The sequence below is a fragment of the Ips typographus genome, linkage group LG13 (genome assembly GCF_016097725.1).
Source record: "Ips typographus isolate SLU linkage group LG13, UJ_Ityp_2.0, whole genome shotgun sequence".
Lineage (NCBI taxonomy): Eukaryota > Metazoa > Arthropoda > Insecta > Coleoptera > Curculionidae > Ips > Ips typographus.
The window spans coordinates 206,779-233,526 of NC_138434.1; the positions used below are offsets into that span (position 1 = coordinate 206,779).

General features: G+C 38.5%; 4 protein-coding genes across 19 annotated transcripts in view; 2 read left to right on the forward strand and 2 right to left on the reverse strand.

The window, feature by feature from the left end:
• Nucleotides 1–640: 640 nt before the first annotated feature.
• LOC145737145 (transmembrane channel-like protein 7) lies at nt 641–4,747 on the reverse strand. Of its 2 annotated transcripts, none has more exons than XM_081991740.1 (4): nt 4,598–4,747; nt 4,354–4,539; nt 4,046–4,296; nt 641–3,087 (listed from the first exon to the last, which is right to left on the reverse strand). In XM_081991740.1, exons 2-4 carry the CDS (start codon nt 4,517–4,519, stop codon nt 1,201–1,203), a joined length of 2,304 nt encoding a protein of 767 aa, XP_081847866.1. In that variant the 5' UTR covers nt 4,520–4,539; nt 4,598–4,747; the 3' UTR covers nt 641–1,200. The 2 variants fall into 2 exon arrangements, with proteins under 2 accessions (XP_081847866.1, XP_081847865.1); XM_081991739.1 differs by having other exon boundaries at nt 4,046–4,299.
• An 18-nt stretch (nt 4,748–4,765) lies between these two features.
• Pfdn1 (prefoldin subunit 1) lies at nt 4,766–5,488 on the forward strand. Its single transcript, XM_081991745.1, has 3 exons — nt 4,766–4,932; nt 4,986–5,098; nt 5,196–5,488. The coding sequence occupies exons 1-3, from the start codon at nt 4,903–4,905 to the stop codon at nt 5,416–5,418; spliced, it is 366 nt and encodes a 121-aa protein (XP_081847871.1). The 5' UTR covers nt 4,766–4,902; the 3' UTR covers nt 5,419–5,488.
• On the reverse strand, nt 5,428–15,296 carry Polr3A (RNA polymerase III subunit A). 2 transcript variants are annotated; one of them, XM_081991737.1, is made up of 20 exons: nt 14,900–15,296; nt 14,577–14,712; nt 13,946–14,520; nt 13,801–13,890; nt 13,571–13,748; nt 13,180–13,515; nt 12,894–13,130; nt 12,357–12,554; nt 12,025–12,304; nt 11,864–11,972; nt 11,611–11,810; nt 11,440–11,553; nt 11,020–11,177; nt 10,858–10,966; nt 10,597–10,804; nt 9,186–9,591; nt 6,930–7,205; nt 5,939–6,123; nt 5,717–5,885; nt 5,428–5,659 (listed from the first exon to the last, which is right to left on the reverse strand). In XM_081991737.1, the coding sequence occupies exons 1-20, from the start codon at nt 14,941–14,943 to the stop codon at nt 5,462–5,464; spliced, it is 4,206 nt and encodes a 1,401-aa protein (XP_081847863.1). In that variant the 5' UTR covers nt 14,944–15,296; the 3' UTR covers nt 5,428–5,461. The 2 variants fall into 2 exon arrangements, with proteins under 2 accessions (XP_081847863.1, XP_081847864.1); XM_081991738.1 differs by having other exon boundaries at nt 10,636–10,804; nt 14,900–15,292.
• Nucleotides 15,297–15,430: 134 nt separating this feature from the next.
• LOC145737141 (protein DOP1 homolog) overlaps nt 15,431–26,748 on the forward strand; it is a 32,954-nt gene continuing 21,636 nt past the window's right edge. For 9 of the 14 annotated variants that reach the window (XR_014180274.1, XR_014180270.1, XR_014180273.1 and 6 more), the window contains exons 1-11: nt 15,431–15,967; nt 16,023–16,209; nt 17,836–18,001; nt 18,050–18,415; nt 19,738–20,715; nt 21,668–22,451; nt 22,502–22,758; nt 22,901–23,178; nt 24,149–24,547; nt 24,602–25,679; nt 25,731–26,004. Coding sequence is in view for 5 of the 14 variants with exons in the window: in XM_081991727.1 (XP_081847853.1) it covers nt 15,821–15,967; nt 16,023–16,209; nt 17,836–18,001; nt 18,050–18,415; nt 19,738–20,715; nt 21,668–22,451; nt 22,502–22,758; nt 22,901–23,178; nt 24,149–24,547; nt 24,602–25,679; nt 25,731–26,004 (4,914 nt within the window). In the remaining 9 variants the exon portion in view is untranslated. The remainder of the gene's footprint in view (nt 15,968–16,022; nt 16,210–17,835; nt 18,002–18,049; nt 18,416–19,737; nt 20,716–21,667; nt 22,452–22,501; nt 22,759–22,900; nt 23,179–24,148; nt 24,548–24,601; nt 25,680–25,730; nt 26,005–26,748) is intronic. The other 5 variants (XM_081991730.1, XM_081991731.1, XM_081991727.1 and 2 more) reach the window with 5 other exon arrangements.

Genomic DNA, 26,748 nt, shown 5'->3' on the forward strand with positions numbered 1-26,748 from the left:
CCAAAGCCGCCCCGATCGGGGTAGATATACCTCATTTCAAATAACTTCCCACCCCGCTCGCTCCTCCCATCAAAATCTATACCGCGTTATTAAATGGAACAATCAAGAAACAAAAAAAAAACAAATATAGTAGAAGGCAATATATCGGCCGATGTACGTCATTGACGTTTAACGCGCCTTGTTGCCAGATGTTTAGTTTTTTCATAAAAACACGAAAACACTTTACATAAATTTTGTTTTTATTTACTTCTTATATAGAAGTTGACGCAGTTTTTTAACAGAGAATTTTGAATAACAATATTAGTCAATATTGAGTTTTTTTTTGTCTCTCTCTGTAAGCAGTTTTTAGTCAAGTTATCAACAACAAAAACAGGAAACGGTCAACTAGCAAAAATCAGGATTTAAGAACGTTTTGTTACAGAATTTGATAATAAAACGTCTTTTGAGATTTATGACCGTTATTTTGACAGTTGTCACGTGACCGTCTAGAGTGTTTTTTAGATTTATGATTTTGACAATGGTCACGTGACTGTTTAGCTAAATTATCGTTTAAAACCACGTGATCTAACGATTATTATTAAAAAAATGGCAACACTGATTGTCGACGAATGGAGCGAAGAACAGGAAACGCGCACTGAAATACTTGTTAAAAATATTTATTTAACTAAACTTAAATAGTACATACAATCAATTTGTTGCGTACATGACTAGAATATTGTTTATATGGTCATTGTTACTGATTATTGTGGATGTTTTGGACCAGCCCATAATACACACCACAAAAACAAGCGCAATTATTACAACAAAAAAATAACACTACACTGTAATTTGACATGATATTATATTGTTCCTTATTTAATATTATATACTTATTATGGACGTCAAGCAAAGTTTGAGCTTATATTATATGTTCGTAGAGAGAATCTCCAACTAGTAATCAGAGAAATAGATTGGCCACAAATCAGAAAATGTCATAGTCACGTGAGCATTCAACCAATCAAACTTTAGACATTTACTGTTTCTGAGTTGGAAACTAGTCAGGGATTGCCTGTGCGAACAAAGCTATCATCTTAGATATGCGCAAAAATAATTATCACACTGGATAAATAGTGTTTTCGGACGCTTAAAAGTGTTATTGAGAAACAAATTGGTAATAAAACGGTATTTTATCAAAGTATCACATTCTTTCTCTATAAATACTTAAGACTGAATACTACTAGCGTTGGTGATTGTATCACCGTTAGCCAGTCTTGCTCTCTTCTCATTCTCCTGCTTCAGAAACATTAACAATCGATCAATTAAAAACTTCTTATCATGACCCTCCAAAACTAACTGACTTTTGAGCACTTTAACCATGTGCCGATTGGCCGAATTGACCGCAGTATAATAATACAACAGCATAATGAACAGAATAAAAACTGGAATAGCAAAGCCTGGTGTGGTCAAAAACCCCACAACGCTTTGCACAAATTCAGGTGTGTTCGCGAAGGTGTTCTCCACCAAAGTCCACACGGAGTCCAACGTCCTGAACGGACCGCACGACAAGCTGGGACGCATCTCCGACATTGTAAAAGCCACCGGAGCCAAAGCGACTGGATAGGACACCAACATGACCACCATAAACATTGACGTAGACGTGGACGCCCTGTACACGATACCGCTCGGTTTACAGTTGACTAGACAGGCAAACTTTTTGACGTAGAACAAGAGAAAAAAGATTAGAGAGGCCATGACGCTGATGAGGGGAGCGAAAAAGATACCGACCCAGCATAAGGTTTGAGTGTACACCACGTCCAGGGCGTGCCTAGGCAGGTCGAAAGTTTGCTCGCCTAACAACTTGGCCAATTTACTGTCAACGTGTTTGGCTAGGAGTGATCGGAAAAAATTCACGAAAAACGTCACACCCAGTTGAATGGCCAGATCGGTTAACAACAACTTGTAAATTTGTTGCCCGACGAAAGTTTCCCAACAAGCAAACCCGTTACAACCCGAACATTCCATGCTCTGAGTGTCACAACTGATTTTGATATACACTGAGACGTAAAAGACGATCAAAGAGGCTAAACGCAGAAACACGGTGCGGATTAAAGACATTCTGATTTGAGTCAAAGGGCTGTAGTGCTCGTAGGAGAGTAGAAACTGGAAACCAAATGGTACTAAAGTGTTAAGAGCCACAATACACATTGAGGGTAGAAACTCGTAGAAAAACTGTAGCATTTTGGATGTTGGGTCGGTAGGAGTGGGGTAATCCAACAACTGCCTAGTGGAATAACTAAAAGCGTAGTAAATAGCTCCCCCACTTACAGTTAAAATTGCCAAAACTATGGAGTTAACCAGGAAACGTAAAGCAAAAATTCTCCAACGTTCCTGTCTGGTTCGACCAAGTCTTTCTTCCTCCAAACGGGCGCTTTGTAGAAGCGTCCTCAATTCGTTGAAAATCGCTTTGTGCTTCATTAAAGCACTTTTTTGATTGTTAATACAGAAATCCCAACCGCCAAAAATCAAATTTGAATACTGATAAAACTGTCCTTCACCCTGAAGCAATCGTTCTTTAAAACCCTTCGCTCCTGTGGTTACTATCGCAACTAGCGAAACCACAAAGTACGCCACAGTCACCAAAACGTACGCCAAAGGAATGTTATAATACATTTTAACCTCTTCAATGGTGTAATCGTAGGTTTTGTTAGGGTAAAACCCGTAAAATAGCAAACTCCCCTCCAACCTACCACCGCCCTGTATCAAATCCCAATAAATGCTGGAGGAACTGTCCGTCAAGTTGCAGTAATAACGATCGAAACAGCTTTCCTGGGTGGTACAGTTTAAGTCGCGGTCCACGAGAATTGTAGGCAAAACCACAAATGAAAAGACTAGAAACAGTACGAGTAGATTGAGGAAAAAGAGCCATTTAACGAAACGGAAAAACGCTACAACGCCGGTGCCGAAATGTCCCTCGATATTTTTCAAATCCTTCCTCCACAACTCCAAGTTTTGGTAGGATTCGGTTATCCCAGAAGCGAATCGGCGCCACGCCTTTTTCCGCTCCCAGTTGAAATGTTCCAGTCCTTGAAGTAGTAAATGTTCACCTCTCTGTAAATTTGTACCATTATAATAGTCAATATTTTAAAATTAATAGTTAAATTAAGATACTAAGGGCATTATAAGGACAATAATGCATGAGGTGGTGAGGGTATTTAAAAAAATGGTCAGAGGTAATCCACGCCTAATCTTCATTAAATTTCCTATTCAATAACCTTAAAAAATACTACAAAATTTAGTACAGTTAGAAAGAAAAGCAGTGCCAAAGTTTGAACTGCCAGAAACACAGTTTGAAGGACAGTCAGAGACAAAACCACTTGGAAAACCCACTTGGAGTGACAAAATGACAGTTTTAAGCACATTTTTGGAATTCTCATTAAATTTCCTATCCAATAACCTGAAAAAGACTTCAAAATTTAGTACAGTCAAAGAGAAAAGTGGTGCCAAAGTTTGAAATGCCAGAAACACAGTTTGTAGGAACAGTCAGGGACAAAATCACCCTTAAAACCCACTTGGAGTGACAAAATGACAGTTTTAAGCACATTTTTGGAATCCTCATTAAATTTCCTATTCAATAACCTAAAAAAACACCAAAATTTTGTACAGTCAGAGAGAAAAGTGGTATCGAAGTTTGAAATGCCAGAAACACAGTTTGAAAAGACAGTCAGGGACAAAATTGTGAAAAAAACACACTTGGAGTGAGAAAATGACAGTTTTAAGCACATTTATGGAATCCTCATTAAATTTCCTATTTAATAACCTGAAAAAACACTACAAAATTTGCTACAGTCAGAGAGAAAAATGGTGTCAAAATTTGAACGGAGGCCACATTCGTTTTCAAGCTCCATGTAGGGAGTAGAGCGTTTTTGACGTCACGATGACGCAATTTGGCAAAACCATTATTTGACCAACTGTGGAGCGTAAAAACGAATGCGGCCAGTGTGAAAAGATAGTCAGGGACAAAATCGCTGATAAAACCCACAATAAAACCCCCCAATTAACTACTTACCGTTATCTTTTCCTTCTCCTCTCTTTTCCTCGCCATAGGAATGGGCTGTTCCTTCAGCTTCATTATTTCCCTCCAAGCAGTCTCTTCATTAGACTCCATTTCAGATAAATCCCCCAAAGTGGCTCCATGGTCCCCACCCACAGTAGATGCCCTCCTATGCACTGTAGAGTCTCTGCGCGACCTATTTGTGTGTTTTCTCACTGTGCTTTTGTAGGATCTCGAATCCTGGTTTCTCAAACGTATCGTGGCGGCTACTGTACAATTATTACCACAACTGATATTGCACTAATTGAACTGTAAAAATGTACCTGCACGATTTTGGGTGCTTGGAAGTAAAGTGGCCAGTCTTTTGGGGTCCTTCCATAAAATGTCCATGTCTCCATCGCCTGGATAGCTTTCCTGGTAAAACTCCGAGCCGGCTTCCTCCCAACCCTGAGAGCGGGTGCCTTTTCGCTTTTTTTCCCCTCCCGACATGCTATTTTGTTTTAAATTTACTACAAACAAGACTTAATTACAGTCTGTTTTTGTTGAAACAAATCACACAATAATTACCTGGTTACATTGTAATCCGCTAATCTTCCTGATAAGGTTAGAGATAAGGTGCCTTAATTTAGGTTTTTGGGGCTAATTTATGATGGAAAAAGGAGTAGCCTTTTTAGCACCCTTTTTAAGGGTTATTATTATTATTATGACGTTTGACATTTCCCAGCTGACCAATGATAGGTGAACCAGGTGACGTCATAGCCTTTCTAGCTCCCCTATTGGTTAGTAAACTACTAACATAACCAGACTTTTTCTTGGCTTTAAGGTAGGTTAATGTGAGTGAAATCTTGAAAGATAATTAAAACACCACAAAAATGTCTAAAGTAGATCTCGAATTGAAGAAGGTGAGTTTAAAAGTGCTATGTTTGCCACATTTTTAAGTGCAGTTTAATTCAAGGCTTTCGCCGAACTGCAAGAGAAAAAAATTGAAACCGAACAAAAATTGCGGTTGTCAGTGATCCAAATTGAAGCCCTAAAAAGGAACAAACAGCACGCCCTTATCACAGAAAGGTAGTTTCAGTCACCCGCTTAGCTCGACTCCCTAAAAGGGCGCAGTCTGCTAACTACAAACCGTTCTAAAAACCACTTAAATTCACATCTGTTTTAGGGAAATTTCCGGATTAGACCCCAACACCAAAACATTTGAGTCTGTGGGCAGGATGTTTGTTTCAAAACCCAAGAGTCAGGTTGAGGAAAGTATAAGAAAGAAACAAAGCGTTGCAGACGAGAAAATCAAAACTCTGGAAGGACAAATGCAGTATTTGGACAATTCACTCAAAGAAGCCACTAATAGCCTAAGGGAGTTGGTGCAACAGAAAAAAGAGTCTTGAATTATTTAGTTTAACAGTTTTAATTTGTAAAAAAATAAAATTATTATGAAACTGCTGCTTCAAATAATAACGACTCCTGTTTTGGTTCCAAGTCAACATTCTCTGGTTGGTGCATTAATTTGAAAATCCCAGTTCCTATAGGAGCCGGCATTCCCATAATGATATTCTCAGAAACGCCGCTGATTTTGTCAGTTTGGCCGTAGTAGGCAGCGTCAAAAAGATGGTCGGCAGTTTTTTCAAACTGAAATCACAATTAATTAACTGAAATCCTCCACAAAAATTGAATTAAAAAACAAACCGATGCTAGATTGAGCACTGACTGTTTCATTTTTGACAGTCCCTGTCTGGTAATCCCTAAAACTTCACCAGTATGCGTCATTTGAGCGGCCAAAAGCATTATATGACGATAGTCGACGCTCATACCGTGATTCTCCATCACCATTTTAATTTCAGACATTATGGTTTCCCTACAAAAAGCTTTTTTTAGCCCAATACGGCTTGAGTGTTAAGCTTCATTCACCTGGCAGCTTCAATGCCCAAAGTGTGATAGACTTCCATAACGTTATTCGACATTGTTTTAGCGCCATCCACTCCGTAAGTCGCCATCACTTCCCTTAAATTGTTGCCTTCCACGCATAAATGATGGGAAGACTTACCGTGCTTGTCATCTCGCGCTATGACAGCCCGATTTACAGTCGGTAAACCCTAATTGTTGACAGTTGGTTAGATGAAAATACAGGGTGGTCCAGTTTTCAAATGTCAATCCATAGCCAATCAAAACCAAATAAGTTCTGGACTATTTTAGTGCTTCAAAGCTTGGAAAATCGAGTTTCAAGACTATCTTTCAAAGTTTTTCACTTATCAGCCCTAAAATCCAGTTTGGACACTGTCCATACTCTTGAAAATGCTATTTCAAGCTTCTTTCCTACTAAATTGACTTCTACACTCATAGGTGCAATAAATTGTAGCATATCTAAGAAATTCAGACGGTTTTTAGCGATTTTTAAGACTGAAAAATCGAGTTTAAGACTATTTCTAAAAATCAAGTTTCTTCAGTAATAAAATTAAATTTAATTTACTTCTAGACTTTTCCAGTCCAGAAAATTGAGTTGTACACCAATTAAGTCCTGAAAAAAAACTTTTAAACTCTCTTTAGGCTCAGTAAAGTCTTAAAAGTCAACTTTTAGTAGTAAAAAATTAGTTTCATGCACGAAACAATCATTGTCTTGATTTCCAGACTGTTTTTAGTTCTCGAAATCCAGTTTCAGATACTCTCCTGGTAGTAAATAGCTAGTTTTTAGACTATTCAGTACACAAATTGGGACTCACACAAGTCTTGAATGTTCAGTTTTTCACTATAAAACGATTTTTTAAACTGAAATTTGGAGGACTCTGTATCGTCCTTAGGAAACGTTTTTCAATCACATAATGCTCAGTCAACTTATTTTTTGATTGGCCGATCTAATGGTTGACACTTAAAACTGAACCACCCTGTATAATGTGATGGTTACCTTAACTACCACTTTAGGAATTTGATCTTTCAGTTCGCTCAGAGCAAAATTGAGTCGTTGAGCGTTTTGACTTTTATTAGGATGGACGGTTAGCATGGTGTCGCTCACTATCGACACGTCAGACGGTTTCAGTTTCAGTTTGGGCGTGGTCAAAATACTGTATCGAATCGTTTCAGCGCTCACTTCCAATTTCAGTAGTTTAATGCGATCGTAATCGATTTTTATTAACAGAAACGCGTCAGTTTTGCTGTATACGTCATCAATGTAGGTAGAAATCTGTAATACGTTAATTTAGTTGCTAATCCAGATAGAGATGGAGATTGATCTGGTGCGATACAGATACCACCGTATTTCTGATGAAATTGGTGTCAGATTGTTCATTTAACTTAGTTCTATCCAAAAAAAGTGGTGGATGAAGCGGTTTTTTGGGAAAAGAATCGCTTTGAAAGTGGTCAGGTCACACCAAGTCTAGAAAAAATCCCTCCCCCTTACTACTACTGGAAATGTGCAACGTTGCCAAATCGAAGGTTCAAGAAAACGGTATAAGACGTTTAACATGAAGGATTTAACCGTTAAATAGCTTAGTAAATTAAATAAGCATTTTTAGTTTTTACTTTCAAGCCTAATCTTGACCTGTCAGAGACTTTTCAAGTTTGCAATTAGCCTACAGAGGTCGCATGACTGTTGTACTTGTCACATACCGCATTTTCAAGTAAAAACGTTTTTCAAACTCCATCTAGTTGTTTATAGTTTACATTTCCAGCTTAACCTTTACCTGCCAGAGGATTGTCAAGCTTGCAATTGGTCTACAAAGGTCGCGTGACTGTTGTGAATGTTCTATATGGAGTTTTCAAAAATTTTACCTGAAATTTGGGTCAAAAATAGTTTTTCCAACTTGTATAGTCGGTCTTCAAAGATCACGTGACTTTTATCTACATTTCTAACTTATATTTTACCTGTTGAAGGCTTTTTTCAAGTTTCCATTCGGTCTACGGAAATCACGTGACTGTTGTGGATGTTCTGTATGGTATTGTCATATTTTTTTTAGTCTAAATTTGGGTCAAAAAGCGTTTTTTAAACTTGTAATTGGTCTTCTAATGTAACGTGACTGTTTCGTTTACATTTCTAGCTTAGCTTTTACCTCTCAGAGACTCGTCAAGCTTGCAATTGGTCCACAAAGGTCATCTGACCGTTCTGAGGTCACGTGACTGTTTCGTTTACATTTCTAGCTTAGCTTTTACCTGTCGAAGGCTTTTCAAGCTTGCAATTGGTCCACAGAAGTCATCTGACTGTTCTGCTTACCTCGTTATGGCATTCTCGTGATTTTTAACTTAAATGTAGTTTAAAAAAAAATTTCAAGCTTGTAATTGGCCTTCTAAGGTCACGTGACTGTTTCGTTTACATTTCTAGCTTAGCTTTTACCTGTCGAAGGCTTTTCAAGCTTGCAATTGGTATACAGAGGTCACGTGACTGTTCTGCTTTCCTCGTTATGGCATTCTCGTGATTTTTAGCTTAAATTGGGCCTCTAGACACATTTAAAAGTGCCAGAAGCGTCTAAATCCTACTGAAATCTTTGTAAAAGCTGCCAGAGGCTTCTAGAGTCATTTAAGAGTGCCAAAAGCCTCTACATAGGACTAAAAACCTTCCAGAAGCTTCCAGAACCCTCTAGAATAATTTTAAACTGTCAAAAGCTTCTAAATAGTACTGAAAACCTTCCAGAGGCCTCTAGAGTCATGTAAGAGTGGCAAAAGCCTCTAAATAGTATTTAAAATTTTCCAGAAGCTGCCAGAGGCCTCTAAAAGCATTTAAAAGCCCTAGAAGCTTCAAAATCCTATTAAAAACCTTGCAGAAGCTGCCACAAGCCTCTAGAAACATTTAAAAGTGCCAGAAACCTCTAAATATTAAGATCTGAAAAAATATGGAAAACTTCCATTTTAAAAAATTTAAAAAACAATTTTTAGAATTACTTTACTAATTTTGAACAGAAAAGCAGTTCTGTTTGACAACTAGGCTTGTTAGGCACCAATCACGCTGGTACCGATCAAAAACAAGTCATTTTCATGTTTAGTACGGAAAATGCCATAAAAAGGGAAATAACGTGAAAATATGAGTTTTTCGGCGCGAAAATGATTCATTCACCCTAATTTTGGTGAAGGTAAGTTAAACAAACAGTCTGACATCGACTTCATCAAAAAAAGAACTAGAAATACGATGACACCTAAATCGCACCAGAACCCAGATTAGAAAACTACTTACTTCTCCTAAAGTGGTTCGCTCAATTCTCCCTTTAACCCTCCTAGCAAACCACGGATCAGAATCGTTGGTTAGACGAGCGGTAATAATGGGTGTGCTAATAGTTTTGGTGGCGTTGATAATCTCCTTGATTCTGGGAACGCCCTGGGTGATGTTCATACTGGCCACGCCGGCAAAATGGAAGGTTTTCAACGTCATTTGAGTGCCCGGTTCTCCGATACTTTGGGCCGCCAAGGCCCCCACCGCGGTACCGGGCTCAATGATGGACCTAGTGTACTTAAGGCCGCACGTTTCCAAAAAAGTAACCAACTGACTGCACGTTAACCGTTCAATTTCCTTGACGACGCTGGTGTAGCCGAAACGTTTCAAAACTTTGTCCACCCGGTCCGCGACTTTTTCCATAAACTTGCTAGAACATACAGGTGTGGTAAATCCAAAACCGACCATAGGAAAACCGTGTAACGGACAGAGAAACGTAGGTAATTGCATGCGCGGGAGGAAGACAGAAAACGAAAAAAGTATCAAGTAGGCCATATTTTTAGCGCGCTGTTGCCAAACGCCGTAAGTATACAATAGAGCTCGAATCAGCTAAGAAAAGGCCACAGGCGTCATCAAACGATGATGTCACGATCTCTGTACGTCTCGCTTTAAATATTGCTGCTCTCGTTACTTTCCAAGTTGTTGCAGCCAGTCAGTGGCGTGCTATTATTTTATCAGTAAAATGAAACATTTTCGTCGTTTTTAATAAAGAAAATAAAAGACAACAAGTTTTTCAAAGGAATGGAAACTCCTTCTGCTTCTTTCTTCATAAATTGTAAGACGTTACTGACGATTTCACGGCCTTGGCTGTATATGATAACACCTTTCTTTCCAACCTTTTTGAAAGACATTTTGACAAAATAACGTTTTTTATTCATAACACTATGTGAACTTCAACTGCGACCATCAACAATACAACCAAAACACCAGACTAAAACGGAACCTAACCTAACCCCCTAAGTCTCCCTGTCCGCCACTACATTTTTTTAAACTTGGCAACACCGTTTAGAGTGCCGGCTAGTAAAAGCATATAAAAAGGTCCAAATGTACCTGGCCGCTGCCGCATCTGTTTTAATTGTGTCCAAGTAAAAACCGTACTACGTTGCCAAGTGGCTTTTTGACCGCTTAACAATATATTTTCGGGAATATTTTAATAGGACGCCTCTGATTATATCTAATGCGACGGCAACTGTAGAAGGAGAAAGAAATAGTTTTAAAAACTGCGTCATTGATGATGCGGTGGCCTTTTCTCATCTGATTCGAGCTCTACCCTCGACAAACTTACTTACGGCGTTTGGCAACAGCGCGCTAAAAATATGGCCTACTTGATACTTTTTTCGTTTTCTGTCTTTCTCCCGCGCATGCAATTACCTACGTTTCTCTGTTTAGTTTTAAGTTTAGTGGAGCTAGAAACCTTAATTCGGATTTGAAAGAGTCACTGCATTCATTCAAAGCTCCCGTGTCCAAGAAAGCTTTGGTAGCCCTACGGATTTGATCTCCGTTCAACGCAATTTCGTTCCTGTAGGGACATTTGGCACGAACGTGCTCCAAAACCCTGTCAAAATCCACAGGACAGTCCTTACCTACATTAAATATCAAGTTTCACGTTTGTAACAATCTCAGCAAAGCGGCTAACCTTCCATGTAAGTAGGATCCAGCCCGTCACAACCGTAAGTCAGCTGGACTATATCACCTTCGGCGTTTCTAACCGATTTATCGTAATGGACCACCAAGTCCTCTAAAGACTGTTTAAATGGCTGGAAATTAGTTGAAATATTGAGTGAGGTTAAGATACAACCTTAACGAGTCTTCGTTGCATGTAACCGGTTTCGGCGGTTTTAACTGCCGTGTCCACCAAACCTTCACGTCCGCCCATTGTGTGGAAAAAAAACTCGGTGGGCGTGAGTCCGCTGTAGAAACTGTTTTCTACGAAACCTTTAGCTTCTGGAGTTTTGGCTGTAGTCAATAAGCTGCATTAATATCTGAATATTAACTAAACAAATGGGACAGTCTTTTGAGCGGCTGTATATAATTTTAGAAATACTAGAAAATTAGCCAAAACTGGCCTCTCTAGCTCGTCACGTTACCGAGGTATTGAATGTCAAAATCAGAAAGAAAATAGATTTAAATCCTCAAAAAAATTATTAAAATCGAGTCAATTTGAAGAAACAGCCAAAAATGTTGCTGTCCCATTCTTTTTGACAGTTAAGTGACTTACAATGATGTTGAAAGTGGGGTAAAGACCGGTCATCAAACCCATCAGGTACACGTTTTCCATTCAAAGCTTGCTGACCAACACAGGCGATCATCTGCGAAATGTTAATAAAGGAACCTGCAATTTACTTAATTACAAACCAAACTTAAACTGTCTTGAAATAATTTTGTACACCTTTCGAGCCGGACAAAGCCATAATTAGAGGACTGTTAGTGGAAGGCAATTCAGCTACGCAAGCTTGACCTGCGTGTTCTCGAATAACCGATAATTCCTTTAAAATTATCGCTTCCAACGTTTCTTCGGCCGTACAACCCGGTTGGCATTGCAATTTACCTTGGGCCATTTGTTTGATGTAGTCGTCGCACTTTTGGTACCTAAAAACTCATCGTAGTTTGATTTACACTCAATTAAGGAAGGAAGGTCTTACCCTTCACGAAGTAGCGCATTTTTCCGACGTACCAAAGCATCACCGGGTGTTACGTCACCAATTCCAATAGAGAATCCACTGTTCATTAAATAATACGACGTTATCCTGGCTGGAATTTCGCAAATTAAATAAAGTTTTAAACAAAAAAAGGAAACCCTAACCTAAACGCCACATGGCTTTTATGGCATACTCCTGCCCAAAGTCTCTCAGTATGACGTAAAATATGTTACCACCCTTGCCACCACTGCCCAAGTGACTCTTATCCAAAGTACCGGCCAATAACTGAGAGTTTCTGATCAAAACGTACGAATCCTTCACGCACATCTCACGGTTCTTGGTGTACGACTTGCCTTTCGCTTCCAAATTGGCCGAAACCCCGGATTTTTTGTTTGGTTTGAAAATCAGCGATAACACTTGTTTGCCGGTCCACAAACGTTTTGGCTGGAAAAACGTCTAAATGAAAGCGTAAACTCGGAAAAAATTGCATATAAACCTTTATAATACAGGGTGGAGGCAGGTCGATGTTGATGTTGGCATCCTGTCCAGCTAAAATAGTGGCAGCCAGTTGAGAAGCGTGCGCAAAGTCCAGAAAAGTATCCTTTTTGCTTAGAAGGTAACCGCCAGTTAAAAAGTCCTGAGTGGCAGCTATTAACAGCTCACCGTTACGGGGCGTCACCAAGTTACTTTTGTTCTGCAATCAAACAAATTGTTATAAACATGCTCTTTGCTGTGAGCAAAATAAAAAATTGCCGAAAATGCCATTTTTTCAATTTTTGAATAATTGTAACTTTTTTATTTGAACTCTTATAGATTTCATTTAAACATCATTAGAAAGAGAATAAAAAATACTACAAAATAAGCAAAAACTGGCTTCTCTACCTCTTCATGTTACCGAGATACTGAATTTCAAAAAGTAAGTTTAAAAATAATTTTAAGAACTCATAGTAGTCATAGTAGGCTCTCTCAGCAAGCAACATTCTGACCTCCTTTCTAAATAAGTGTAATTATTTGTGATTGCCCACATACTTACCCCCATCAAAATCAAAGCTTCCGCCTTTGCTTCTTCAGTTTGAGGTAAATGAAGATTCATTTCGTCCCCATCGAAATCAGCATTGTAAGGATTGCAAACGCATTCGTTGAACCTGAACGTCCGGTGCTTGTGCACTTTAGCCCTGTGAGCCATAATGGATAGTTTATGCAAACTGGGCTGTCTGTTAAACAGCACCACGTCGTTATCGTGCAAGTGCCTTTCCACTATATCACCAAACTAAAAAGCCCTTATTCAAGTTAAAAACATTACACAAGAAGCTTTCAACCTTTAGTTCCTGAGCCAGCTTTTCCCGGTTTCCGTATTTAAGAAACTTCTTAAAAACCGACCCTTTCTGTTGCACGTAATTGGCACCCGGCCAAACTTCCGGTCCGTTGATTATCAATTGACGCATCAGACCAATATTAGCGCGGATTACTCGTTCGGGATAGGTGAGGATTTTGGCAATTTGAACCGGCACCCCAACTTGGTCAATTTCCAAATTTGGATCGGGCGAAATGACCGTTCTGGAGGAAAAATCCACACGTTTCCCCGATAGATTACCCCTGAACCGGCCTTGTTTACCCTTCAAACGTTGCACTAAACCTCTTCCAGGTTTCTTAGGCTGGGAAACCACAAACAGTTATTCCGGATTAAACAAAACAAAAAAAAACACTAACCATCATATTCATGGGAACCCCAGAAAGTTCACTGTTGATATACAGAGCCGTCTGCAATTGCAGAAAATCCCACCCCTCCTGATACATATTGACAGAAGCGCCTGACAGTTTGTGTTTTTTAATGACGTCATTGATGAAAATTATCTCTGACTGCTTCATGGTTAAGTCATCCTCATTTCTGTTAGAGGTTTTTAAATAAATGCATTCAATTAATTAAACAACAAACTTACGTTCCGGATTTTATATCAGAGACTACAGAAGGTCGTATAGTGACCGGTGGTACTAACATCCTGGTCAAAACTAAGTCACAAGGTTTCGATCTAAACAGTTAAAAAATTAACCAAATTAAGGAATTAGTTTTGAAAGTTTTTATACTTTTCAGAATCCATTGCCAGTAATGGAATATCACTTTCAGGGATACGTTGAAACAGTTTCAACACATCAATAGGTGTTAATATGTGTGAAACATTGTTCATCAAAGCCGATTTAATGTCAGGATTGTTTTCAATAGCCGAATTAAACTCTCCTGACAGTTTTTCCATCAGTTTGTCCTTGTCTTTTTCCCGATAAACCTCATGTACAATTTTTAGTATGGTATTGTTGGTACTACCTTTTGCAGCAGTCATTTTCTTCACAAATCCATTAATAGACTTGCAGTGGGGACACTTGACGACTTTCTTACACTTGTCGATGATTTTTTTCCTCACAGCACGTTTAGTCATGTAACTTAAATGGGGATTCAACAATCTGAACCTGAATTGGTTCTTTTCCGAATCCTCCAACAAAACGTGAGCGCATTTTTTACAAATTGTTTGCAACAAGGATATAATGCTGCGGAAATATCCCACGTGAAATACGGGGAGTTCAAGATCGATATAACCGAAATGCCCCACACATTGATTGATGTTTTTGCCACATGTTTGACATGGGGAATCTTTAGCGTTTGTTCCCTACAATTAGTAGGGTTTAGGGTGATTTTTTTTGGGGGTTTTTAACCCTTTCTTACCAAACGTTTGTCCAGGACACCAAAAGGCACCGGGGTGCGCCCTACATCTTGATTGTACAGATTTTTAGCCACCACATGAATGTGAGACTGCTGCTGGATACTTTCGGAACTTTCAACACCAAAACTCAGATGAGAGCTGAAATAATGATTATAACTTGCAGGAAAAATGTGTTTCTAACCAAAACAAAGTAATGTGAATAACTCAAAACTCTGTGAATATACAATCATAGGAAAGCAGGTTGCAAGTGCAATTTTACAGCTATACAACCAGAGTTTACGCTACTTTCTCCCAAAAATTTAAATTTAAACTGGAAAATACTTACATTTGCCTGGTCACGTCGGCTTCCCTGTACTGTTCTTTGGGCATTGTGGCCTTAAAACTTTAAATAAAGTTATAAGTGCCTACCATGGAAAGAAAAATATAAAACTGACCTAGAAATAGAAGCTTGATTTGAGTAAAGGTTGTTTGAGGCAGATAAGACAATTTAATAATAAAAAGAACAACCTAAAATCATGTTTACAAGTAAACACTGAAAACACTCACAAAAGTTAGGTTAGGTTAGGTTGATGCTAATTGAGGTTAGATTGAGAAATTGTACTCCTTTTATTAGGTCACGTGGTGTTGACAACCACTTTCAGCAAGAAATCATCATGCATAACAAAACGCTCGAGCAGAACATAGCGTTTTAGATATTTACTAGTTAGTTGAGAACTTTTTAAATAAAGAATAGAATACTTTTTACGCATTATTTTAATTGTTTTTGTACTATACAATACAGTGTAAACGTCAACGTCATCTTGAAAATATCAACTGTCAGTAACATTTTCTCCCACCACTATAACCGTGGGAGACATGTCAATCATCATCAAAACAAAAACGTCAGTGCCAGCCAAATTTTGTCTTGGTAGTGTTTCCTCGTTCAGTTCCTGTTTAAATCGTGGATTTTCTTGTTATTTGTTGGAATTTTGGTTAATTAAACCGTACGGCAATGTCGCAACAAGTGCGACCGATGCAGTGAAATGCGTAATAACAAAGCTTGCACGACAGACGGTAACTTGCGCGTCCAACATACGATTGTTTATGTGTGCAGCTCATGACCCTGTTAATTAAATGAAAAGTGCTCCTGACACTATTAATAGTTGAGAATTTGTAAACGCTTTTTAAGCCCCCAGGAATGTGTTAATGATACACCCACACAGTGTATAAACTGAAGACTTTTGAGTGACTCCAGAATTGAGTAACAATGACGACTATAGCCATGGAAGAATATGAGCTAATGAAGGACTCAAAGTATCGAATGTACGTGGCTGCCGTGGATAAGGCTCTGAAAAACTTTGAGTACACTTCGGAATGGGCTGATCTTATTTCAGCTCTGGGTAAACTAAATAAGGTTGCTACTGTCTAGTGTAAACTAGGTGAAAGCTAACTCTTAAGTGTAATTGTAGGTCCTGTTGAGTTACACTAAATTTCCGGTGATACCACGCCGAATTAAAATTAGTAAGAGACTAGCCCAATGTATGCACCCGGCTTTACCTTCAGGAGTGCATTTAAAAGCCCTGGAAACATATGACATTATCTTTAGATGTATGGGTACTAACAGATTGGCTTGTGAACTGTTTATCTACAGTTCAGGTGAGTTCTGTTTTACTTACATAATGTGATTGATCTTTATTATGGTCTTGACCTTTACTTCTATCAAATCGAAATCTATTTCGGCCTGAACTATGGGAACTCCTTAATATAGCTTGTTTTGTGCTGACAAAATATGGATTTACTTATTCCTGCATTACAAACTATTTCAATCTACTTAAAGGGTATTCCCCTATTTTTAAAAGACACTTTGTGCTTGCAACTTGCTACTTTTTGTCAACAAAACATATGCAATATGTAGTACAGTTCAGTGTGGCTCCTGGCTATTTTTAACCAGGGAATCTCTCTGTTCTGGACTGGCCAATTTCTCTCATTTCACCTAAATTTAAAATGATATAAAAGGTTAGAGGATTATTTGTGGTCAACATGATAATTGATTGAGGTTATTGATCTTGGTTAGTATTTTCTGGTAAAACGAAAATAATTTTCTTTGTGTTGTTTGAAGATCCTGGGAATAAGAATGTATATGTTTTGTTTTTCTTTAACATAGAGAACAAATCTATAATCTTATGAGATATAAAGTGAAAAAAGGACCAACTGATACAGAGCAAAATGTATCTTCATCTTTGTTTTATGTATTAAGTAAATCTCATAGAGTAGAGGTCTCTCAAACCACTCTAACAAATAACTTATTAACTATAAAAACACTTAAATAATTTGGAATATTAGTGTTTTATATAATTTTCAAATTTCCTAAAGTGTCTGAAACTACTTACACTTGAGACTGTAGGTACTTGACTTTTTTTTTAAATTTGAAATTAATGATAACTCAAGTTTTCCCAATTTCTTAACACACTACAGAAATTGCACTGTGTGATTGAATTTTTATTACTTATCACAACTGGGATTTCAAGGTTTTGGTTTGATAACATTTTATGTTTCACCAGATTTGTAATCATTTGGGGAAAAACTTTTATTTTTATTTATCAGTATCAAAATGTTGAAGTACTCAATTAACATGTTTTTATGTAATATACTAATTAGCAGTTAGTCACCTGCCTTGTTTACATTTACCACATGGTTATCATAATGTATGCTTTACTGCACAAACAACTAATTTTTTGTGTTGGTTCAAACTGGTAAAGGCAATGAAATTTCTCCTTTACAATAAATACTGGCATTATTAGCAATAACTGTGTCACAACTATTGGACTGATAAAAGTCCCTTGATAAAAATTTCCGTTTCTCCGGATCGCTCTAGGTATTACCGATTTGGAAGTAACCTTGAAAATATATGGTTTTTCGACAGTTTTCAGGGCTTGGTTCCCTTATAAAGCCTTATAAAAAATATGAATCAACTTTGACGCACTCTAGCGGCCAAACGGTGAGACTTAGCGACTCCCAGTCAACGTCACGTGATAACCCCATTCATTGCCTATCTACGATCTTTTCATGTTTTTTTGCAGAAAGTTTCAAATAACCGAGTTTTTCTCGATTAAATGGAAAAGTGCATCGAAATTTAGGTCCAAATTGTGGTTTTTCCAGGGAGAAAGTAAAAGTTGCTTCTCACCGAGTTACCCGATACCTTTGTTAGTTGAATTATAAATTTACATTTGTGATTATTACTGCCCTAAAATCCAATATGTATAAAAAAATTACAATTTCCAGGTCTATTTCCTCTTATGAGCCATGCAGCAATGAATATACGTCCCACCCTATTGACCATCTACGAGACCCATTTTGTACCACTGGGTGACAGACTCAGACCGGCTCTGAGCGGGTTTCTGAGCGGTATTCTGCCAGGACTCGACACCGGCACCGACCACTTTGATAGGTGAGTTCAAATCAAAGCAAAACGATCGGGACTGACGGACATTTTCAGAACTAACAAACTGTTGGAGGACGTTTGTGACGGGGTTGGTCCTCCATACTTTTACACCTGCATTTGGCAGTGCGTGGCCAATAACAGTCCAGTCCGATTACCGGCAGTGACGTACGTTCTGGCTCATTATAGCAGGAAATACCCGATGGAGGACCAATTGCACCTGATGGGACACGATATCGGACTGATGGTGTCCGGACTTTGCGCCGCCGTTCAAGACTCTAGCGTTTTAGTCCAAAGGTCCGCCCTGGACTTTTTAATAGTGTGCTTCCCCATGCAAAACAAACAATTACTATATGCTGACATGGTACGGTTGGTAACGGCAGCCTTGACCACAATTTTGCGCAGGGATATGTCTTTGAATAGGTACGTTAATTAACAGCAAGGAAAGTTGTCAACTTATGTTTTTTAACGGCTTAGATAACAAAGTGAGATTACAGGATACCTCACATGGCGTTTAATTAAGTTGATCCCGTTATTTACTTGAGGATTTTGTTTAAGTGTGGGAAATTAGTAATTTGGTTGTTTATATTGTATTTCACTTCATTATAGTCCCGCTTAGTTCAATTAATTGATGTTAGGTGTACTCGAGGGGTAGACCGCCGATAATTTTTTGTACACCAAATGGCTTTTCCAAATTTTGAAGACCCAAAAGCTTAAAATTGATTTTCTTTAGGTCATGTGACCGGTTTTCCAAACTCTGACAAACAAAAAATATTGTTTGTACGGTTGCCTGAAATTACGAGTTATATTTTGACGTTTGCACGAATCTTCTAACTGTCATAGTAGCCAAGTTAGCATGTGTCACCTATCATTTAATAGAAACAGTTGAAAAATTGGTACTTTAACTTAAGACAGTGGTAAAATTGTAAGAACTACGTCACGTGACTTTGATAATTCAATTTTCGAGCTTGCAACACTGTAAAAGTCAGTTGACAGTGTCAAAAACAGTCACGTGATCTTCAGAACGCGGTTTAAACTTTGGAAAATTGATAAATTCAATTTAGACAGTTGTACAAACTGTAATTGCCAAATACACGTCACGTGACTTTGATAATTCAGTTTTTGAGCATGCAACACTGTAAAAGCCAGTTGACATCTGTCAAAATTAATCACGTGACCTTTTAAATTTTAAAAATTTGGTAAATTAAATTTAGACTGTTGTAAAAGCTGAAATTGTAAGACACATCACGTTACGCAATTTTAGAGCTTGCAACACTATAAAGTCCAGTTGATACCTGTCAAAAACAGTCACGTGACCTTAAAAATTTAGTTTAAACGTTGAAAAATTGATTATTATAATAATTTGTAATGAATATTGTTGCAACTCAATATAATGTAACAAAGATTTTACCATAATAGTCAGATGTGCTTCAATTTTCAGTCGTTTTAGTTATTTTGATACACTGTATGGTCTATACTGCAAAGTATTTCTTAAAATGTCGCAAAATTTACTTCAAGCTCAAAATTTCAATCAAAATATCACAAAACATTTTGAAATATGCAAACAATGTTACAAAATACTCTCAATTACCTTAAAATGCCCCGTAATACTGGCAAAGTGCCTCATAATAGATGGAGTGTGTACACCAAAATACCTCGGCAATCTACCCCTCGGGTGTACTAGACTGGGATAGTCTAACTTGCCTTGATATGAGAAGATTCAAATTTTTTTTTTGTTTTTCAAGACGTTTGTATTCCTGGTTGTTAGAACCAGAAGCCAAAAACTTGCCTTTGGTTCAGATCGACGGTGAACAGGCCGACGATATCCCCCCCACTCCACCACATTCAATCGCCTACGATCTTCTGAACGAAGCCATTAAAGATATACTGAAGAAATCAAGCGCTACAACACCAATCGACGTGAAACCCTACAGATTACTGACGTCACTGTTTGAGAAACCCCAAATAGGACCTGTCATCCTGGATGGGGTGCTGTACGACGTTTTCCGCACCCTCTATCTGTCCTGTTTGAACCTACAAAAACATAAAAGTGGCACGGCCCGATGCGTGTCCTTTAACGGCGATTTAAACAGTCTGAAAGGCAACGCCGAAGGATTGAACAAGCAGTTTGTCAGCAAGAACTGTCAGGAACTGGTTAAAAACGCAAACTTGCTATTCAATACTTTACAAAGTTACTACATTTGGTCGTACATTGAAAGATTATACGATGAGGCGGTGAAGAACATCAGAAAGTACAAATACAGGGACCGTTGTCAGGTTAATGATATCGGCAAAGGTCCACCCTACGTTCTAGAATTGTGCATTTTAACCGATTTCCTTCTGGACATAATCCCTATAGAATCGTACGCGGAAAGCACCTCAAACATCCTACCGAGTTTATTTAGCAAGATTATTAAAGCTTTGAACAGCAACGTGTCCGAGTTGAATCAGCACGAGATTCATAAAAGTTTAGAGTTGGGTACGAAAATATTGACGAAAATCCAGCCAATTACGATGACGCAACTTCAGAAACAGATCGAGGAGGAGGCGGCAGCCGCTGAAGTAGAGAGGGTTGAAAGCGAGTCCGGGGCGGAGAAATTGTACGACGGAGAAGAGCAGAGAACCATAGAGAAGAGCAAATCAGACTCGAAGATCAGCGAAAATTTGAATGGGTTCGTGGATAAGCACGAATTGACGGTTGCTGACGATTTAGCCAGAGAAAGGTAAGACAAAAAGGTATTCATTCGTGGTGTCACGTGACTTCTGAAATAGACTGATGCGTGACAACTGTCACATCAAACTGTAAAGACTTTCTGTCTTTACCAGTCTGTTACGGTATTGTTTAGAGTTTAATGAGTTGTCACGTGACATTATGCTTAAATGGCAAAATACACGTCACGTGACTTTGATAATTCAGTTTTTGAGCATGCAACACTGTACAGGCCAGTTGAGATGGTCAAAAACAGTCACGTGACAATCAGAACGTAGTTTAAAGTTTGGAAAATTAATAATTTTAACTTAGACAGTTACAAAAACTGAAATTGCGAAATACACGTCACGTGAGTTTGATAATTCAATTTTGAGCATGCAACACTGTAAAGGTCAGTTGACATTGTTAAAAACAGTCACGTGACCTTCAAAACGCAGTTTAAACTTTCTTTTTTAAATGTATCTGACAGGTGTCACGTGACCTTAGATTATATCCGAAATATAGGTGCTTGACAACTGTCAAGATAGAATCCATCAAATTATAAAGTCTTTCTAGTAATTTTTAATTAAAAAAAATAGTTTTAGAGTATGTATTGTGTATAGTTTAATGATGAATTTTGACAGCTGTCACGTGACATTAATCTCTCTGGTCTCGGTTGCAAGCTATGTCAAAAACATCAGAATTCCGTTTAGGGAGGTATAAATACCAGTTTTCTAATATTTTGACAGTAACAAAATGCGTTTATCGCTTTATATGGTGTTTAAGACGTTTTGTAATGTGTTTTGACATATCTGTTAGCTGTCACGTGACACAGCACTTGTTCTTAAACGGTCACTTACGTCACAACTGTTCCAACTCACTCCATCAACCTATAAAACACTAAATCGTTTGCATGCCAGTTCTATATATCCTCTTTCAATCTGCAGTGTTTACCAACTTTAGAAATGTTTATCATACGATTGTAGGTCTTACAGCAACCAGTTCCTAAAGAAAAAGGACAAGTCCAGTCCGAAAATCGACAAGAAATCGAAAAACAAAAAATCCAAGTCCAGTTCGAAGCTGTACGACTTGAAAAACGAGGACACGAACGCCAACGGCGCAACGGACGAAACAACCGAAAGTTCATCGAAGGAAAGCACTCCCCCAGCCCTACCAATCACTCGTTACGAAAACAAACACTTTGTAAACTGCTTGGACGAGTACAAGAAGTTCTACGTGTCCTTCATTAAATCCAAAGTCCTTCCCCACACTGACATTCCCGCGTTTTTCAAAACGCTGGTCTACGACAAACAGCAACGCACCAAAGAGCTGATGTCCTTGTTGGACCGAAGATTGTCAAACGAAACGAACGAATTCACTCCCGTTGATTGTAGGACACGCAGATTGACCACTCAGTGTTTAACGACAATGCACGAAGCCTTAGCTAAAGTGTCGTCAGCGTACGAAAACGCTATGGGAGTGGCTTCGAATATTCTGCTAGAGTTTTGTGCTTTTCCTAACTTATTAACGAGCAGCGATGAAAAAAAAGTACCCTTTTGGTTAGAGGCTTTGATCGCTTCGGCTTGTTGCCGAGAAGTGTCCAGAGAAACTCAATTGACTGCCATGACCACTTTGTTAGAAATTTTCAGTTTGTCCAAAAACCAGAATTACCTGTCCAACAAAAGTGACTCTGAAAAGAATGTTGTTATTAATGGAATACTCGAACATCGACAGGTTTACTATATCGAAGAGAATACTCTAGTGATTGAGGTAACATTTGCTGTTTTGATGTGTCCAAGATTTTGATTGTTCCCTTCCAGGAAATGTCTCGAATTTTGTGGAGTTTATTGGGAACGGTCAAGAACCAGAACCAGCTAATGTTGTGTATTACTTTGTTGTATCAAATTCACAACACGTTCGATGCGAAACTGTTTGTGGAACAAGTGATTGGACAGTACTTGTGTGATCAGAACATCACCGCCAATTACATGAAACAATTTTTCGTGTTGTGGCACTTGGGCCGGGATCTAAACATCAAACTTCCGCCTTACAAGAGCAGCAATCGGAGCTTTGACAGGTACTAGTTTTTGCGTAAATCTCAGCACAGTAGGTAATTGGTGATTGGTCAAAAAATTCCAATCAACCAGTGCTGCGATTTAGGCCAATTCACTGCTCACGTGGACTTAAAATTACTCACTTTACATTACAATTTTTGACAGATCGCTGCTAAAAATCCTGGACATGCTGCAAAGTAAAGATAAGCCGGCGTTGCAGCTATCGGCCGAGTCGTTCCTAACCCACTCCCTGATGCATAACGACCTCCCGAGGATTTTAAATCCGATTCTAGTGAAATTATTAGCAGCCAACACTGCTAGAGTGTCTATTCGTCATGTAAACATTCACGATAACGAAACGTCCAACGAAATCAATGAGCAGGACAATCAGAAACTGGAAGACGCTCAAGCTAAGAAAATCTACGCAGTCAGCAACGTTAACGGTTTGTTTTTAAGTAGTGATTAGGTCTGTTCGCAGAAGCAAGCCAAAAAGGTCAAGTTTTATTGGTTGAATGCTCACGTGACTATGACATATTCTGACTTGTGATTAATGGATGTATCTATTTCTCTGATTACTAGTTGGAGATTCTCTCTGCGAACAGACCTTCTGTTCAGTGACTTCTGACTGTTATACGTGTCCAGAGTTACCAGAGGCCTCTACAAATGTCTTAAACCTTCCCAGAGTGGTTTTAAATGCTCAGAGACCTCTATAAGACCGTTTTGACAGTTTTATAGGTTTCTAAATGCCATTTGGAATCTTCCAGAAAGTGCCAGAAGCCTCTACAAGTGTCTTAAACCGTCTCAGAGTTGTTTTAAATTGTCAGAGGCTTTTAGGGCCATTTTGACAGTTCCATAGATCTCTAAATGTCATTTGAAACCTTCTAAAAAGTGCCAGAAGCCACTATAAGTGTCTTAAAGCTTCCCAGACTTGTTTTAAATGCTCAGAGGCCTCTAGGACCGTTTTGACAGTTCCATAGATCTCTAAATGCCATTTGGAACCTTCTAAAAAATGCCAAAAGCCACTATAAGTGTCTTAAAGCTTCCCAGACTTGTTTTAAATGCTCAGAGGCCTCTAGGACCGTTTTGACATTTCCATAGATCTCTAAATGCCATTTGGAACCTTCTAAAAAATGCCAAAAGCCACTATAAGTGTCTTAAAGCTTCCCAGACTTGTTTTAAATGCTCAGAGGCCTCTAGGACCGTTTTGACTGTTCCATACCCCTCTAAATACTATTTGGAACCTTCTAAAAAGTGCCAGAGACCACTACAAGTGTCTTAAACCTTCCCAGAGTTGTTTTAAAATGTCAGATATCACTGCAAAATAGTTGGTCATTTATTCTAGCCCTTCTCTTGAGTTATAACATAAGGTTTGCCTCACAAACAGGACGTGTAATGTACAATTTTTCTCAACAGGTAGTGTAATGTACCATATGACGGACATGCCCAGACCAAAATCGCCGAAAAAACGTTGGTTTGACTTCTCGAAAACGGGGAAAAAGTACGCGTCCGCCATCAACATGACCACCAGCTTGATCGAGGACAGTAATGGGGTGATTACCAGGAAAAACAAAGACTTTAAGGGCTACAACGTATCCCCCAACTTGGATAAACAATCGAAAAGTAGTAGCGTGAAGCTGATTATTAACCCGTTGAGTAACAAGGAGATTTATCCGATTGGTTTAGATGGTTCTTATGCTAGAAGGAGCTCTCATAGTTCATTAGAAAGCTTGTCTAGTAACGATAATACGATCAGCAACGATGACTCTATGGAGACGAAAACTTTAGAAAAATTCGATTCTTTACCTGGTAAAAGTTAGTGGCTTATTCTAATTAATTGGTTAGTTTTCAATTTTTTTTTTGTATTAGGTGACCGAGATAGCGGTTGTGATTCCTTAAAACATCAGCAAACGAAACAGGCTGAAATTCTAAACGCTTTCGTAGACAACAGCAAGAAAGCATTACTTGAAAGCATGGAACCGATTTCGAATGGTATCAAAGCTTTGAACATCCCAAAATCTCACAGTTTCGACGAGAAAAGCAACATCAAACCCGAGGAAAGTTCTTTGGTGCAAAGCTGGTCTTACTGCATTTCCGACTCATCGAATTTGCACGGAGAATTGGAATTGAGTAAAAGCGCTGAAGAGTACTTTAAAGGCAAAGACAAAGAATATGGTTTGGTCACGGACATTTTGAATAAAATCATCGACGAGGTGTGCAGAAGAGAGGAGACACCCGGCAGACCTACTGATTTAGATTTGAAGAACAAAATCAACACTTCAAACTCTAAAAACTTTGACTTGTACCCCATCCACTCTCACATTTGTTTGTACTACGAACTGTTCGACTCGAATCAAGTTATGTACGCTTTGCACACTTTAAAAAATTGCATTCTTGTCAACCCAAAACTGTTCATTAAGTGTTCAGCCACTAGCGGGATTAAAATCCTTAAAGACAACTGTATTTTACACTTATTAGCTAGACATCGTAAGAGTTTGCTGGGTCAAGGTTTCAACGGTGAACTGAACCAGGAACACATCAACTTTTACCGGGGTTACATGTTCTTGGACGTGATTTTGTCGATTTGTTTGAACTACGCGAGAACCTTTTTTCCATTCCTGGAGGACGCGACTCCCATGGCCGACGAGCTGGAAACCAACACGAAAATCCAGCTGGAATCCTTAGAAATCCTGTACGCAATAGTGAAGAATTTGACTTCGCTGGTTAAAGAGAATTCGAATAAGGGTTTTGCAAATTATATCGGCGATTTGCTGGTTAAGTGCAAGATCCAAAAGACGTTGTTGCACTGTTTGTTAACTTCGGTCAGAAATTTTGACGATGACATGACGTTTGCTGAGGATGTGCTGTTGTTTAACAATTTTCGTCTGTGCAACTCAGAAAATCGGATGAGCGAGTACGTCGAGGCTTTTCAAATACAGTTGTTGAGGTAAGTTGAGATTTGCACATTTGGGTCGTTATTAATTCTAAAATGTTGCAGATTGATTCAGTCTTTGATAATACTGGAACACTCGGTGTTTCCTAGCGCTAAACCGACCGTTCAAGCCACACCCGAATCGGCTAGTGGAGAGCATCTCAATTATAAACCCACCGTTTTGATACCGAAGCAGCAAATCTTTTTGTCGGCCATTTTGAGCGCCCTGAGGAACGAAAATATGCGAAACATGCACGGCAAATGGCTCAACATGGTTGCCAGTTGTTTACCTTATTTCGGCGATAATCTCAAACAAATCTCCATCAGTGTAATTCATCAGGTATGTATTCACCCCAACTGTTACGTCACGTCATTGTGACGTCAAATGATTGTATATAAACGATTTAATGTTGTCAGTGTGCCAAAACTAGTTATGGGCAAATTATTGGTAAAGTAAATATTTTGCTTTACCAGGAAAAGTTACAAATACTGTGTTTCGGGCAGTTCAAATTTTGACACCGCTTTTCTCTATGACTGTACCAAATTTTGTAGTGTTTTTTCAGGTTATTAGATAGGAAATTTAATGAGGATTCCAAAAATGTGCTTAAAACACTCATTTTCTCACTCCAAGTGGGTTTTTCAGGCGATTTTAACGTTGACGGTTCTTTCAAACTGTGTTTCTGGCAGTTCAAATTTTGACATTGCTTTTCTCTCTGACTGTCCCAAATTTTGTAGTGTTTTTCAGGTTATTGGATAGGAAATTTAATGAGGATTCCAAAAATGTGCTTAAAACTGTCATTTTCTTACTCCAAGTGGGTTTGACAAGTAATTTCCTCCCTGACTGTCAAACTCCGCTCAAAAGTTGCAAAAATCGGGGTTTAGAAAAGTTTTCTTTCAATATTTGATACAAAACGTGTTTCTGAGATTGATGACAATTATTTTGACAGTGGTCTTCTGACTGCCTAGATAAATTATTATCCAAAAACTACAAAACAAAATTTGCCAGAATTACGGTTGAGATAATAAAAAAGTTACAAAATGCTGAAAAAGCTAATTTTTTATTAAAAAGTTATAAGATTGTCAC

Bases quoted from the DNA above. Each gene is read 5' to 3' on its own strand.
- Pfdn1 (XM_081991745.1), top strand. From the start codon at position 4,903: ATGTCTAAAGTAGATCTCGAATTGAAGAAG. The intron at 4,933-4,985 runs GTGAGTTTAAAA...GTTTAATTCAAG, and splicing joins TAGATCTCGAATTGAAGAAG to GCTTTCGCCGAACTGCAAGA. The intron at 5,099-5,195 runs GTAGTTTCAGTC...CATCTGTTTTAG, and splicing joins CACGCCCTTATCACAGAAAG to GGAAATTTCCGGATTAGACC.
- LOC145737145 (XM_081991739.1), bottom strand. From the start codon at position 4,519: ATGTCGGGAGGGGAAAAAAAGCGAAAAGGCACCCGCTCTCAGGGTTGG. The intron at 4,300-4,353 runs GTACATTTTTAC...ATAATTGTACAG, and splicing joins AAGCACCCAAAATCGTGCAG to TAGCCGCCACGATACGTTTG. The intron at 3,088-4,045 runs GTAAGTAGTTAA...ACAAATTTACAG, and splicing joins AGGAGAAGGAAAAGATAACG to AGAGGTGAACATTTACTACT.
- Polr3A (XM_081991737.1), bottom strand. From the start codon at position 14,943: ATGCCCAAAGAACAGTACAGGGAAGCCGACGTGACCAGGCAAAT. The intron at 14,713-14,899 runs GTAAGTATTTTC...TCATTATTTCAG, and splicing joins GCCGACGTGACCAGGCAAAT to CTCTCATCTGAGTTTTGGTG. The intron at 14,521-14,576 runs GTAAGAAAGGGT...TACTAATTGTAG, and splicing joins GTGTCCTGGACAAACGTTTG to GGAACAAACGCTAAAGATTC.